Source organism: Equus caballus, chromosome 6 (assembly GCF_041296265.1).
Source record: "Equus caballus isolate H_3958 breed thoroughbred chromosome 6, TB-T2T, whole genome shotgun sequence".
In the NCBI taxonomy this organism is placed as follows: Eukaryota; Metazoa; Chordata; class Mammalia; order Perissodactyla; family Equidae; genus Equus; species Equus caballus.
In genome coordinates this window covers 12,043,188-12,058,468 of record NC_091689.1, presented here as the reverse complement: position 1 = coordinate 12,058,468, position 15,281 = coordinate 12,043,188, and the positions used below count along the sequence as shown (strand labels likewise).

Below are 15,281 nucleotides of genomic sequence, written 5' to 3'. Positions count from 1 at the left end.
CCTGGTGACCGAAGGTAAGGGAGAGAAGCTTGGGTTCTACCTATGTTTCTGACAACTGTGTACAAGCTGGGGGACAGGTTTTGGAGGAAAGACAATGAGTTTGAGTTTTGACGTCAAGAATTTGAAGTGCTTATGGGACATCAGATGGATATAGCCACAGGCATTGGTGCTCATGAGAAAAATCTAGGCTAGAGCTGAAAGACTGGGACTTAGAGAAAGAGAGGCAGTACAGTGGGCTGTTAGGTATATCATCTCTGGAGCCAGATGGCCAGGTTCAAATCCCACTTCTCCTGCTAACTAGCTGTGTGAACCTGGTCAGTGTTCTTAACCTCTCTATACCTCATTTCTTCATCTTTAAAATGGGATTTGAAATCTCCATATCTTAATTTGTTATGAGAATTAAATGTCATAAGAACACTATCTGGCACATAGTAAGGCTAGATAGGTGTTTGTTATAATTATTTACATAATAGATGAAGATTTGAGGGTGAATGGGATCACCCAAAGAGAAAATGTAAAATAAGAAGAAAGGAGCCTAATGAGAGAGAGTGCTGAAGAATTTCAACTAAGCACTAACTACAGAAATAACAATAATAATAATAATATACGGTTCTGGCTCTCACAAGGTTTATAATCCTATATGAAAGAGCATAACTTGTGCTGTAATTGGGGTATAAGGACAGTGTGATAAGAGTACAAAAAGGAGAAAGTTTTGAAAAAGAAACAGAATCTTTCTATCCAAGCACCATGTCCAGTTCTTTGGCACAAGTTCTAAGTAAAAAAGGATGATCAAGACCAGGGAGAAACTGTTCCTTCCACATCAGGGCTAAGAAAACCAAAATAATGGTCAGTGACGTGTCTGTTGGTTTCAGCATCCTCTGAAACCTCAACCTAGAACCGAACCCCCAGGGGGGATCATTACCTGTAACCTAGGGACATCAGTCCTGGGAGCCTTCTGCACTGGGGGACTGCCTGTGACCCCACTCTGTGGAAGCTAAGCCAAAACATGCAAAAAAAATAAAACCAAAAGCCAAAAGCCATTAAGCTGCATGCAAAACAATTACATTCAGCCCTGTTTGAATATCCCTCCCTCCTATTTATAGCTTCTTCCCTTTTGTTAAAGTTTCCAGTGATGTCACATTGCAATGCTTTGGGGGAATGTGTTTACTTCTGCTAGCTCACAGCCATACCCCCACAAAAGGCAGTATGTGCCATGGTGTGACCAGGAAAAAGAAAGCCACTTCCCAGCAGGGTTCATGCAACCAGTAAATAGAGGCAGCACCAATGACTCAATGCTGGTCAGGGAAGTTCAAGATGAAAGGCTCAAGGGAGAAGATCCTCTGGGTCTTTTATTTTGCTGAACCTTGCCAGAGACACCCATGGCCATGCCCACCACGAGGATCTTGAACCAAATGTCAGGAATTCTGAGCTCTGCTCCTGTCTCCCTCTATGACTTTGAACAAGTCACTTAACAACAGAGAGCCTAATTTCCCCATCATTAAACATAGATCTTGGATTAGATGATGTAGAAAGCAACTTCCAACGTTCTATCTGTCTTTAAGGTGGTTATACTCTGTATCAATCTGTTGGGCGAAATTATGCTGCAGTAGCAAAAACCCCAGCTTCTCAATGTTTACCATAACTTAGACTGTTATTGCTTCGTGCAAAGCCAGCTGCAGGTTTGGGCAGCTCTCCAGAGCAATTGCCTTCCATGCAGCAGCTCACTATTCCAGGCTGACACAGGCTCCGTCTACTATTTGTACCATCTGGAACATATGGTCTCCTTGGTGACAGGCAAGTAAAGAGGGTGACTAGAAGATCATACGTGGGCTTTTCACTGACCCAGCTCAGAAGTGACATATATCACTTCCACTCCGTTTAGACTGAGCAGAATTTGTCATATTCCTGCCCAACCCCTGGTAGTAAAGGAAGAGGGGTAGAGAAGGGATTGAGAAGTGGAAATTTCAGTACTCTCAACGGAAAGAAGAACTGGCTGTTGGTGAATGTGTGTAACGTCTGCACCCAGGCCCTTATCAAAGACAAGGGCTTTTTACTTTTCCAGCTGCTTTATAAGCAGTTCTGACAACGTTTTGAGATCAGTAGAGAAGATATTACTATCTCCGTTTTACCAATGAGGAAACATGCACAGGGAGGTTGAGCAACACATGTAATGTCACAGAGCTGCCTAATGTCTGGGACAGGACTAGATTCCAAGTCTGATGATCTCTGCTTCCTAGAGATTTAAAGAATGCCAGCTTTTCTATCAAAATACCTGCTCTGGAATCTTGATCATGATAATATTGGCTGGCAACTATAGCTTCCTTAAGCCTCAACATTCATGTCTACATGAACAGTATTAGAGACGTAGCTCAGTTTCCTTGGGAAGATTAAATAGATAATCACAGGGAAAGCGCCTATCACAGAGCACAGCAAATATTAGTTAAACAACACATTTTGTCCATTTAATCACACCACCGTGTCCTCAAGAAGTTCAAGGATACAAGCGACACATTCTCACATCAGAGGATCCTGCACACACAGATCCTCAACTAATGTTATAAATTAACCAGAAACAGAGTTTTTTTAATTGGAATTCATCTATATGAAGACTATGGCCTCTTTGGGGGTTGGGCAGGTGTGACATTTTCCCAGCTCCTAAGTGAAGTGCCTAGAAGAGAGTAGGGTTGTAACAACTGAGGGAAATGTGTGCTTGGCATGTAATAACTACTTAATAAAATTCCATTTGTATAATGGAAGGAAGTGAGAGAGGAAAAGAGGGAGGTAGATTGGGAAAAGAGATGTTACGGACTAAACATATTTGTACCCCCCTAAAATTCATATGTTGAAATCTAATCCTCAATATGACGGTATTTGGAGAAGAGGCCTTTGGAAAGTAATTTGGTCATAAGGGTGGAGCCCTCATCAATGAGATTAGTGCCCTTATAAGAAGATGCCAGAGAGCTAGTTTTCCCTCTTTCTGCCAAGTGCGGGTATAAGAAATCAGCTCTTGGGGCTGGCCCGGTGGTGTAGCGGTTAAGTGCTCACGTTCCGCTTCGGTAGCCTGGGGTCTGCTGGTTTGGATCCCAGGCGCGGACATGCCACCACCCATCAAGCTATGCTGTGGTAGGCGTCCCACATATAAAGTAGAGGAAGATGGGCACGGATGTTAGCTCGGGGCCAGTCTTCCTCAGCAAAAAGAGGAGGATTGGCAGTAGATGTTAGCTCAGGGCTGATCTTCCTCAAAAAAAAGAAGTCAGCTGTCTTCAAACTAGAAGAGACTCTCACCAGAAACCCACCATGCTGGCACCCTGATGTCAGACTTACAGCCAACAGCACTTATAGTTTCTGTTGTTTGTAAGCCACTCAGTCTGTGGTACTTTGTTATGGCCACCGGAACTAAGACAACAGAGAAACTGACATTCACTATCTTTGAGCAGGAGGTGGAAAACCATTGAGGACAGGAAAAGGGGATAGCCATTGATGTGAAGAATTCTTTGATCACATTTCTTAGGAAGAAAATGCAAGACAAGAAAACAAATTCCTTCAGCTACGAGAACCAAAGCTTAGCCCTACATTGAATGGGGCCGGGGAGGTGCAAGAAGAAAGACAGAGTTGTGGGGGGACAAAAGAACAGGGTTCTCCCTGTGTCCCCTCCCCCACCCCATGGATGGAGGCTGCCTGGCTCAAAGCTCATTGCCTGAATCAAGGACCGAATCCCAGCTTCATAAAGTTGCTCTAAAGATCCAGTACTGTGGGGCCACGGGTGCCTTCAGACGAATGACCCTGGCTGGTTGTCTCCATGGTAACAGCTCACATCCCAAACTGTTCCTTCCTGTGTGGGAGGAAACATTTCAGAAATGGGGAAAGGCAGAATGGAACAGTGGTTTTTCTCTCTTGTGACCCTTCTCCTTTGGCAAATTGTGTCCTTTTCCTGAACATTGCCATCTCCTGAGGAAACTGTGCACAGAAAAGGAGGTTTCAGTGACTTTATTTGCAGATGGATGCCCAGGGCACATTTTAAAAAGCGGAAGCGTGAAGCTGCTTTTCCTTTAGTTTCACACAGCGTTCAGTATCTCTCAGTCTTTCACCGTTCTTTTCATTCACAGCTCCCCGGAGAGGAAGGCCAGCATGTCCTCCTCATGTTGAAAGAGAGAGACTACAGGTCAGAGAGGTTGGGCAGCTTCCCCGGAGCTTCAGAGCAACAAAGCAGTAGAGTTGAGCTAGAAAGCCAGGCATAACAAGGTGAAGCCTCTGTTGAACCCGCATCTACGCCCTGCCTTCCAGCAGGGTGCCTAGGTTTGGGGTAAGGCAATTGGGCAAATGTATGCTCTGTCTAAACCTGGAGTATCAATTGCATTATAAGCTCAATGTTCTGTCTGCTCCACAACGTCTAGGATCAGAGCAGCATTTTACAGAATGATAAATGACCCTTCTTCAGCTGAGCCCTGGAAGTGCGTGCCTGACCACAAAACCCTCCATTTGCAGCTCTCGAATGTACCATCGGGTCTGCTTTCCAACCCGAATCACGTGCCAAGAGCACTCTTTTCTTGGCCCAATGTCAGCCTTTCCCGGTAGTTTTGATCCCATGATTCTGTCCATGAAAGAAATCTTATTCTCTACAGCATCCCTGCCTGACTTTGACGTACAAAGGTGTAATTAGAACAGCATGGAGCAAGCAGGACGATCCATTTACCTCATCGCTAACATTTAAGTGCTTTAAAATATGTTTCTAATATCCTAGGTGCACGGGGCCAAATTCTCTTCTCGGTTTTTCACATGCATGAGTAAATCCACACAGACTAAACCCCTTGGGCCTTAGGTCCTGCTTAGAAGTTCTTTTTTTTTTTTTTGAAAGAAAACAAATATTCCATTAAAACGACATAGTGTACTCTGCATATTTTTAGGACAATTAAGAGTTTAGAATTCCCTCTTTTTCCACCCATGGTAAAAAATTTTTTCCTTAACTATTTCCTCACCAAGAATGACATAAGCTGGGATAAATTGATGGGCTTTCTTGTCTTTTAAAATAATCTTCTCATCTTACCTTGTCAAAGAACCGACTGGTGGGTTGACATTCCCAATGTGCTTTGGGAAGGATCCAGGTTCCCCTGCACCTTTGCCAGATAAATCCTTTAGGGAGACAGTGATTTGTGAACCTAATGGAAGTGTTTACTTGAAACAGAAAAGCCAAATTCACAGGACACAGAGAAATATAAAAGTAAGGATGCTTCCTACCACATGCTTGATGCAAAATGGGTCACTGGTTTTGGTAATCTGTCTTTAGTACTTCTGAAGTTAAAAAAAAATGTAAATTAAAAAAAAGTGTAAATAAAATCATGAAAGGAGAGCCTGCAGCAGGCTGGCTGTGCCTCAGCCTGTGAGCCAGAGCTACAGCAAGACCAAGTAGAAAGACCCCTGCCAGCCAGTCCTCTGCCGAGGTGATGGGGAGAAGACAGAGGGACAACCCCAATTCATGGCATGCATATTTTGGTATGTTCATAAGTACATGTTGTTGGACATACAGCAACACAGTCTGTGCTGCTGCAGCCACATATGGATAATATTTGCCTAGCCAACATACAAATCAAAAATTTTCTTGCAACCAAATTTGGAGCAACATCTTAGCAATGCTTACCGTGTCACCACACATTCAAGTTCAAAGGCCCTGTGGCCTCCAAATTTAAAAAGAAAAGTGGATATAAGACTCAACTGCAGCTTGTTTTTTATTCATTGCAAAGCATATCAAAGGTTGGAAAGGCCCGGCCCCACTCACTCCATAATTCAAGCAGAAATAAGATACGTCTTCATGTGAGCCTGACTTGGAAGATGACCCAGCTCCAGAGATGGCTTGGAAAACGTGTCTGGGATGTTTTAGAAAGGAGGAATTAGATTGAAGAATCAAAGAAAGAAGTCATCATTTCCTAGAGAAAATGTGTTTGTTTATTTAAATTAAAAAATATTGTGAAAATTACAAACAGTTAAATACAGAAGACAATTTTATACAACTCAATAGAATAAGAAGGAAGTATATACATCACTTTTTAATAGGCGCAGATAGACTTGCACCAAACTTCAGGATTAAGCAATGGAAAATGTGACAACGCACATGTCCGTCGCAGTAAAGTTTCAGAATTCAAGTGATTCCAGGCAAGGGGCCAAACTGAACTTGGCTTCTTTCACCTTAAACAGCCCCCTTTGGAGTAAATCCACATTCTGATTTTAAAGGAAACGAGGGCCCTTTTCCCTCAGACAAATTTCCTCCAGCGCTGCGTCAAGGCAAACTGATTACCCAGCTCCTACACTGTTAACCCTTCCATGGGAACAGTAGTTAATGCTGTCTCCAATCTAGGGAGGGTATGTTTAAAAATAAAAAAAAGCTTTGTGTTTTTACTAGAATTAAATGTGACCTTTTGGTGCATCTCTCTTCCTCCTTGTCTTCAAGGGCCTGAAGTATCTGCTACAAAGCTATTGACCACAGGAACACATGGAGACACTGGCAAGCATTCTTGAGCATTTTCTTTTAGATTTCCCATTGCCTTAGTGGGAATATTAACATTCCACCACCTAGAGAAATTTGCAACGTAATATGTGGTGTTTGCGCCTTTGGTTCAGTGCTGGGAAAATGGCAGCAGGGATGGGTTGGTGATTGGCCCCGAATTTCCCAGCGACATGTGTTCTGTGCCTCCAACTGCTCCTTTAAATAAGCAGATCCTTTTTCAGACTAAATGGCCAAGGAGGAAATGTTTTGTCCAAGCTTCCTCACACCAGGCCAGGCAGAATTTATCACAGAGTCTTAAAATCTAAAGACATCCTCCCAGCCCCCTGGGGATCTAGCTTACCAGGAGTCTCATGAAGGCAGTGAGCCTCTTGGTGACATGCCCAGGACCACACAGCAAATCAGTGTCAGGGCTCGGGATCAGGAAACACAGAATTGGACCCCAGTTTTGTGCAATCTCCGCCTGACATGCCCTCTAGGTCTCAGCTACGTGACGAAATGCCATATCGTGGAGGCCCCCAGGATGTCCTCTCCCAGCTCAGAAAATGGGGCTGGGAAAATGAGCAGCAGCAGAGCTAATGGTTTGGCCTTGTTCAACCCCACCATCACCCCTTCTAGAAAGATCAGGAAGAGTCCCCTGCATAGCCATTCAGAGTGCAGGCTAGATTCTGGGGAAGCCCTTCCAACCAAAAAAATGTCATGCCAGCATGTGATGCTGGATGGTCCCAGGTCAGAGTTCAAAGTCATGGGTTACATAAAAAGTCAAAATAGCAGATTATGTCTCTTAATCCCAGCCAATGCTAACAGGTTTAAAAGTTGCAGTTTTTTCCTTACAGTATGCAAACGGGCCAGGTTCAGATCTCCAGCTTTCTCCCATCAAAAGTCTTCCATCAAATTTCCCCCTGGAACTCTCCCAAGAAACCCGCTGTGAATTAATGACCTAGGTACACAGGAGAGGTACTTACAGCCAATCAGATCTAGAAGAACAAGGTTCTAGGCAACTTAGCAAATCAAAATTACTCCCTCTGCGTGTCCTAGGCATTTGGCAGCCCTGGGAATGTGAAGATGGGGCAGGAGGCACCCAGGGCATCCAGTGAGGAAACAACAGCGAGCACGTGGACCTGCCAAATTCTGAACAGGAACCCCAACCCCCGCGACCAAAAGTCAATGTACACACTGCACGCCTTTGGGGCTTTTTCAGTGGTGGGTCACACCACAGGCATGTCATGGATTCCTGGCTGCTACCAGCTCCAGCTGAGCCTTGTGCCCCACCACCCCCCATTCAGGGGCTTGCCAAGGGTCTCTTCAAAGTGGCAGCTGCACTGCAAAAGTGAAACCAGACACGAAAAGTGTCCTTCCTCTCTCTAAGGGTGCTGGCTGATGGGGCCACCTCCAGAGGCCCTGGAGGTGCTAGGAATTCTGATGGATGTTCTCCGAGGACCCTTCGCTGCTTTCATTAAGAGGCGTCTCCGAAGTCTCCCCCAGCTCGTCATCCGCCCCCTCCTCCTGGATGGTGAGGTGCACGTCCGGGGAGGAGGATTCGGAGCTCACGCTGTCTCCTTCCATGGAGCAGAGGGTGCAGGACAGGGCGGGCGCCACGCTCTCCTGCAGCATGTTCAGCATCATGGGCACCTGCACCGACCTCAGGCTGGACACCACGGGCAGCGGCTTCATGGCCTCCCCCCAGAGCCTCTCTTCGTCTTTGTACAGCAGCAGCAGGCTGGACTTCTTCTCCCGCCTCTTGGATTTCATGTACCCCAGCATGATCCCCATCAAGAAAATGCCGTAGAAGGACATAACAACCAGAACGTAGAAGTATTCATTGCCGTTGCCACTGCCACTGGCGGGCACATGCAACTCGAGGGGGCTGCTGGGGGCTGCGGTGCTGGGGTCCGTGCTGTTCAGAGGCTCCATCTTCAGCATTGAAGCACTTCTTACAGAGACAGGGTCTGGGAAGAAGTATGCAGGTTAAGACTCTCTCATAGGTCCACAGCACAGCGAGGAGGGGGTGACAGGTTTACAGAATTGCAGTATCAAAAAAGCTTATAGATGCATGGAGACACAGCAGTAAGAGGTCCCACCAACTAGTTAACAGGGGCTAGCTGGGAGGCATTGAAGGCAGAGGGAAAGAGCAAGAATGTAAGGAAGACTTTCATTTTTAGTGCACACATGTCCGTGATATTTGCATTTGATAAAAGTGGGCATGTAAAAAGCATTGCTTTTATAATTTTAAAAACAAAAGGGAAAAAAGTCAATATAACACAAGGAAGCGTAGAGAGAATAAATCACATTTTAATTGCTGGGAAACTTTGTTTAACTGCTTGAGCAGAAACAAGAAAGTTTACATTTCGCTTTACAAACTGAACCCTATGTTTAATTCAAAACAACGTTTCCCGAGAACAGAGAAAGAAAAGGAAAAGTGCATCCACGAATTGCTAGAAATAGCCTTCTTTCAAATGTTTCTGAAGCCAAGCAGCATTGCTAACTTACCAAAGGCTGGCAAATTCGTCCAAAGTCCTGAAGTCTTAAATCTCCAAGTCTAAGAACGTCCTTCCTCCGCGCGGGCTCGGGGCTCTGACAAGTCTGCTGCTGCACTTGGGATATATAGTCAAGAAATGCATCGTCACGTGCTCTGGGAGGAAAATTTACAACAGAGGTTGGTCGTGGCAGAGGGAACAGTGAACTCAGAGCACTGCAGTTCAACTCCCTGAACTTTGCAGCTGAGAAAAGAAAAAGGCTGAGAAGTGGGAGCTGCTCCTCGCTCCCCAGCGCCAAGCCAAAGTTTTCAGGTGGCCATGAAAATGAGTGGAAAGAGGAGAAAAGAATGTGCCCAGTTGGAACTGTTACCCCAAAGTCCACTCTCGTTGAAAATTAGTTTGTGCTTTAACTCCCTCTTGGGGAATGACCATGATGTCGTCTACAGGTTTTCAGAGACTGTCAAATACCGTAATCTGGAGGAAAGACAGTTGGAAGCAAAGGCAGGATTTACTGTCAAGAAACTAGGGTTTAAGTTTCAGCTCTTCCACTAACTATGCAAACTTCATAAATCTTCACTGGACCTTTCTGCACCCCAGGTTCCTGATCTGTAAAATCGTTCAATGTAGGGGGTTCAGCAGGTAGAATTATATGAACTGTGTGATCCTTTGAGTTTCTTTCAGCTTAACTATTTTAAGATTGAAGGCTGGCGGGTGCAGGTTAGCCCTTTGAAAAGCACAAAGAGATTCTGCCTGTCTTCCACATCAAGCTCATAAATCTGTTTTTTAAATAAAAACATATATCTTCCAGGTTCCTTTCAACAGTCTGCATGAAGTGGAAACGGGTCTCGGTGCAGGATACTGTGGGTGGGTTTTGCTCCAGTTCTAACAGCATGGGGCTGCTCCTCCGTAGCATAACACAGAGATCATTCACATATCTCTTTGCTGTCTCTGGCAGGTCAAGGAAGGAGCAGGAATTTTTCTGATGAACAACTGAGCACAGTTCAAGCTTTTAAAACCTATCTAAAATCCATTTAACCTGTGTTAAAATGGTTGCTGTGATCAAAATCGGAAAAGGAATTGAAGACTTTGATGTCAGTCCATCAGCTCCCCAGGATGCTTATTCTGGGAATCTCTCCTTCTAAGTTGAAGTAAACTGGGAAGAAGGTTCAGCCCCCAGTTGTCTGTGATCTGTGAATTGCAGCCAGAGTATCCTGAGAAATCAGCTCTAAAGAAAACATCTCTCGTGGTTCTGCTGTTATTAAATTGAAGCTGAGGGGAAGCATGGCAAGGTCCCTCTGCCCCATCTGAAACACACATACCCCAGGCACTGGAACTTTCTCTGTTGCTACAGGAACCCATCTGGGTTAGCTGATTCTATTACGACACCTGTGGAAAGAGCAGGATGATGAGCACAAGCTGTTGTTTTCCCCACTGGCCTATTCTTTGGTTTGGGCTGACCCACAAATCTCCAGTTGGCAATGAGGTATCAACAGATAACCGTTCCAAAGCCAAGATCATCCACACACTGGAACTTTGCTCACACCAATAAAGACATCCTCATAGTTAGATTGATACTTAGAAAGCTCTACAGCTATCTTAGTCAAGGTAGACTTGGCCTTTTCAACCTGTATTTATCATAAGTACCTGCAGACCTCCATTTTCAGCTATGCCTACAGTGGTTTGTTGGGGGCCCTAGAACAAGAGAGACCCATGAGAGAGACACCTGTTGATTATTGATCCCAGTGTTGTTGATTACGTGCCTTGGGACATATGAGATAGTAATCACACAGGATGCTCAAGCACCGCGAATTGGAACCATTGAGAGGGCGGAAAGGAGATAGGGAAAGGGGTTGCCAGATTTAAGGAACAAGGAAGTACAAAGCCCGGTGCCACGAAGCCAAAAAGAGGCTGAAGTTTCAAACAAGATAAATCCCCAAACCTGAGCCAACCGTCCCAAGACAGTAAAACCAAGAAAAGGCACAGACAAAGGGACAAATCCAGAATGAAGTCCAAGGGACAGAGCAAGTCAGAGACATGGGAAGAACGAAATAAGTTGCAGGCGTAAGGGAGGGAGCAGCCCAGATGAAACTCTGCTGGATGCCTGTTTGATGTCTGTGCTTCCTATGGGGCTCCGTGCTGACTCTGTGCACGGATGTTTCTACTACAGTTAAATGAAATGATGCAAGTAAGGCACTTAGCGCCATGTCTGGCAGAACGTGCACACTCAATCTCTGCTTTCTGTTGTCATTGTTGAGAGTGCCCTGTTGCTACCAAAGGTTTGAGGTTGCTTCTTGATGTGCACGTGCCTGCCTCCAGACTTTTCATTACTGCTCTTTCCCTTTTCAATCTCACCAAGAGTGGGATTTAAGACATGGGCCTTGCAATCTCATAACACATAGCTCAATCATCTCTCCAGCCCTCACTCATAAGAATATTATGAGAATTGTAGTGAATCATGGCACAAATTGTGACGGGAGAAGGAGAGGCATCTAGAAAGTGCACTCTATCAGGGAGAGGATGGGGGCACACGAGAATTATCAATTACGTCTACTCTATGCCACAGTTTCAGGAGACAGCAATGGTAAAGAAATCAATCCATCTTACAAGTATTTTCTCCTAGTTTGGGGCTTGCATTTCTATTTTATTAAGTGTCTTTTGAAGAGCAAACGTTTCTAAATAATGATGAAGTCCAATTTGTCAAAAACTTTTATGGTTTGTGCTTTTTGTATCCTAAGGCATTTTTGTCTAACCCAAAGTCACAGAGATTTGCTTCTATTTTTCTCCTAGAAGTTTTATAGTTTTAGCTCTTACAATTAGGTCTGTGATCCATTTCAAGTTAATTTTTGTCTGTGTTGCAAGGTATGGGTCAAGGTTCTTCTTCTTTTTGCACATGGACATCCAATCGCTCCAGCACCATTTGTTGACAAAAAACATCCTTTTCCCATTGAATTATCTTGGAAATTTTGTCAAAAATCAATTAACCATACATGTGCAGGTCTGTTTCTGAACTCTTTGTTCTGTCCTTTGATCTGTCTATCCTCACATCAGTGTCACACTCTTTTGATAAATCCATTTTCAGTTGGCATTTTAAATGAATCTAAAATATGTGACAGTCCATACGTGGCTGAGTGTCTATGGTGTACCAGACACTTGGCAACGGCTCTGCGTATTTCAGTCCTGTGAGGTAAGTATTATCATATCCAGTCCACATATAAGGAGACTGAAGTTCAGAGAGGCTAAGCAGATTGCTCAAGGTCATGCCGTTAGTAGTAGAGTCAGGATTTGAACTCAGATCTGTACAACTCCTGAACCCATTCTCTTTCCACTACCCTTTGCCCCACTCAGTGGGAACTGGAAAAGGAACTGAGAAAGTGTAGAAAATAAAAGATGAGTCTTTTTCCAACTTCTTTTGAGTCTTCATAAAACTTTTTTCAAAAAAGAAGGTGAATTCCTTGATATTCAAACGTGGAATTACAAATTGTTTCTTCTAAAATCATGCCATCTTAAAATTGGAGGCTGTACCAAACTTAGCATGTTCTAGAAGTCATCAGTGAAGTGGGAACGCCCTTATCCTATAACCATATTGTCCATAGGCAAACAATTTTCCTTTTGTTTATATATACAGCTGACTTCTGGTCTTCTTGTTTTGATTTTTTTTTTCCCTCTTGATCCCGACACACAACTTTCTCTAGAGCTTTGAGTATTTTAGTTTCCTGGTAACGTCATTTTTCACTAGATGACCCAGGAATCCCTGGCCACACATCTCTGAAATTATGTTAGCAGCTTCTGTGACTAAACAAAGTCCGTGCTGGGATAACAGCACGGCGGTAAATCCCATCAGATTAAACGTAAGTCTGGAGTCCAGAGATGTGACCCAGCTCGGCCTCGCCTGTGCTACGTGACTGGCTAAGTTGCATCGTTTCCCTGTGTTGCAGCTTTAGCCCCCTCAGGCATGTCAAGAGGAGGAAAATAAATTGTCTCAAGATACTCAGAAATGTCCCATCATCCATGAGGATATCCCCTTGCTCAGTAGACAGTAAGGCACAGGGCAGAGCAAGATATGGGTTAACTAGGCTGCAGGGCTGGCAGAGGATTGCGAAATGAAACCCTTGATGCCCACCACTGGTTTTACTTTTCCCAGAAACTCTCTCTGAAAAGTTATGTCTGGGAACTCTTGCTGTGGTCATGCTTTCTAATGCCCTGAGTCACTCTCCCTAGACACATACTTTTTAGCATTCCTAGCGCTTAGAATAAAACACTGGGTATCTTCTAGGTGCTTAATAAGACCTCCAGACCCTCCTGTAACATCAGTTATGTCCCAGGGGGATGTGGCTGTGGGCACATCCAACTTGGACATCACCCAAAAGAGATGAAGATGGAAAAAACCAGAACTACTGAAATTAAAGAGTGCCTGGGAAAGTTGCTACGATTTACTTATTAAATATTATTATTTATTAAACATTTGTTTATTTATTAAGTGTTTGTTATGTATTGAACATTTTTTTCACCTGATATTTACTTAGCAAGTATTTGCCTAGTGTCTCAGGAACTCCTCTAAGCACTTTACAAATTTTGTTTTATTTAATTTTCCTAAAAACCCGATGAGATAGGCTCTATTCTCATCCCTATTGTATAGATAAGGAAACTGAGGCACAGAGTGGTTGAGTAGCCTTCCCAGGTTCACACAACTAGTATGTGGCAGAGCTGGCATTGGAACCCAGAGCTGAGATTTTTGAACCCAGTCTTTGGGTCTAACCACTATGCTATATGGTCTCTTCTAGTAATTGAGTGTCCCAAGCACTGGAACTGTAATAGGTAAAAGAAAAGAGAGAGAGAGAGTCTAAGTGTCCCCTATAGCCCACAACCTAATGGCCACAGAGGACTGGGGTCATAGCCACACCTGGAAAAATCTGAATGGTGTGAGACTGCGTCCAGCCTGGCTCTAGAGAAGAATTGCTGAGTTAAAGAAGCCCATGCTGTTGGAGTTTGTCAGGAAAAAGATATGGAAGTGTTTCCAATAGGCCAGACGTGGGCCACGCAGGAGGGAACACACAGACCTGGGATATAGGTTAATTCCTGCCCAAGATGGCAGCCCAGGAGCTGAGGGGGGATACGGGTTCCCCATGTCCAAAGGAAATGCCTGGAATGGGGTCAGAGGTCCTGGTCCTGCCCACCAACGGCTTCCAGTCTGCCCAAGACCCAAGGACGGGGAAGGGGGCACATGGGGGGAGAGAGAGGGTGGCAGAAGAAGCTTGAGCTCTAAATGAACTTGAGAAGTGTTGATCAGCATGTGGGAATGGACATTTTAATATCTGAATTGGGGCCGTCTCGGGAGACTAGAGCAGCCAGGGGACTTTTATTACCTAAGAGTGACCAGAAAAGTCATGGGATCCGCCTCCAGAGTTCCATCACGGGGCAGGCGAGGGGCTGGCCCTCGAGAATGAGTCTGAAGACGTAGTGGGACTCATCATAAAGGTCTGCTTTATGATGACACCCTGGAAGCCCTGCTTGTTTATTCGAAGAGTACATGTGCAAAACGCTTGGAACAGGGCCTCGAACTAGCGACAGTTCATTTATCACAAGTATTAAACAACGTTAGAAAAGGCAAAAAGGCAATATTTAGGGAGCTCCATGGCATTATCTACCTTAAATTTAAGTTGAAGGACCATGAGTGATTGTTCCCTGTTTTATTCTCAGCACCTAGAATGGTACTTGGCCCACAGCAGAACTTCAAGAAATATTCACTAGAGATCTTTGAGTGAATAACAGAAAGAATGTGCTAAGTGCCCTTCACAGACTGTCTTATTTAATTTTTGCAAGAGCCCAGTGAGGACTATGATGAGCAGAATTGTGTAAATGTGGAGAGCGAGGCCTGAAAAGCTGAGTAAACTTCTCCTGCTCACACAGTAGGACAGAGCAACCCGGAATGAGACGATCTGGGAGGGACCATCCTGCCCCCTATTGAAATCACCCCAGACACGCAGTCCATTCCTGGAACAAACTTGGCTCAATCATTGCGGGTCACTTCCTCTGGCCCCAGCTAATCAAGGGGTCCAGTGGGCTTTGGAACATCCTGGGAAAAAGGGTGCTAAGGAAGGGCTCTGGGGATTCCAGCTGAGGAGGGCAAAGCTGACACTCTTTAAAAAAAGTTTTGAAGCCCTTAAAAGGTTTTCTTAAAACTTCTAAGTACCAGATTACCAGATTATAACACAGGAGCCATTAAAACTAACAGACAGACTCTAAATAATAACACGGTACTGTATACTTTAAAGTTGTTGAGAGTAGATCTTAAGCATTCTCACCACACC

The 15,281-nt window shown here is 44.5% G+C and overlaps 1 protein-coding gene across 1 annotated transcript; it reads right to left on the bottom strand.

The window, feature by feature from the left end:
• Positions 1-5,917: 5,917 nt before the first annotated feature.
• Positions 5,918-9,353, bottom strand: KCNE4 (potassium voltage-gated channel subfamily E regulatory subunit 4). Its single transcript, XM_070269339.1, has 2 exons — positions 8,987-9,353; positions 5,918-8,445 (listed from the first exon to the last, which is right to left on the bottom strand). Exon 2 carries the CDS (start codon positions 8,417-8,419, stop codon positions 7,907-7,909), a length of 513 nt encoding a protein of 170 aa, XP_070125440.1. The 5' UTR covers positions 8,420-8,445; positions 8,987-9,353; the 3' UTR covers positions 5,918-7,906.
• Positions 9,354-15,281: the final 5,928 nt, after the last annotated feature.

Excerpts from the sequence above, each read along its gene's own strand:
- KCNE4 (XM_070269339.1), bottom strand. The coding sequence starts at position 8,419 with ATGCTGAAGATGGAGCCTCTGAACAGCACGGACCCCAGCACCGCAGCC.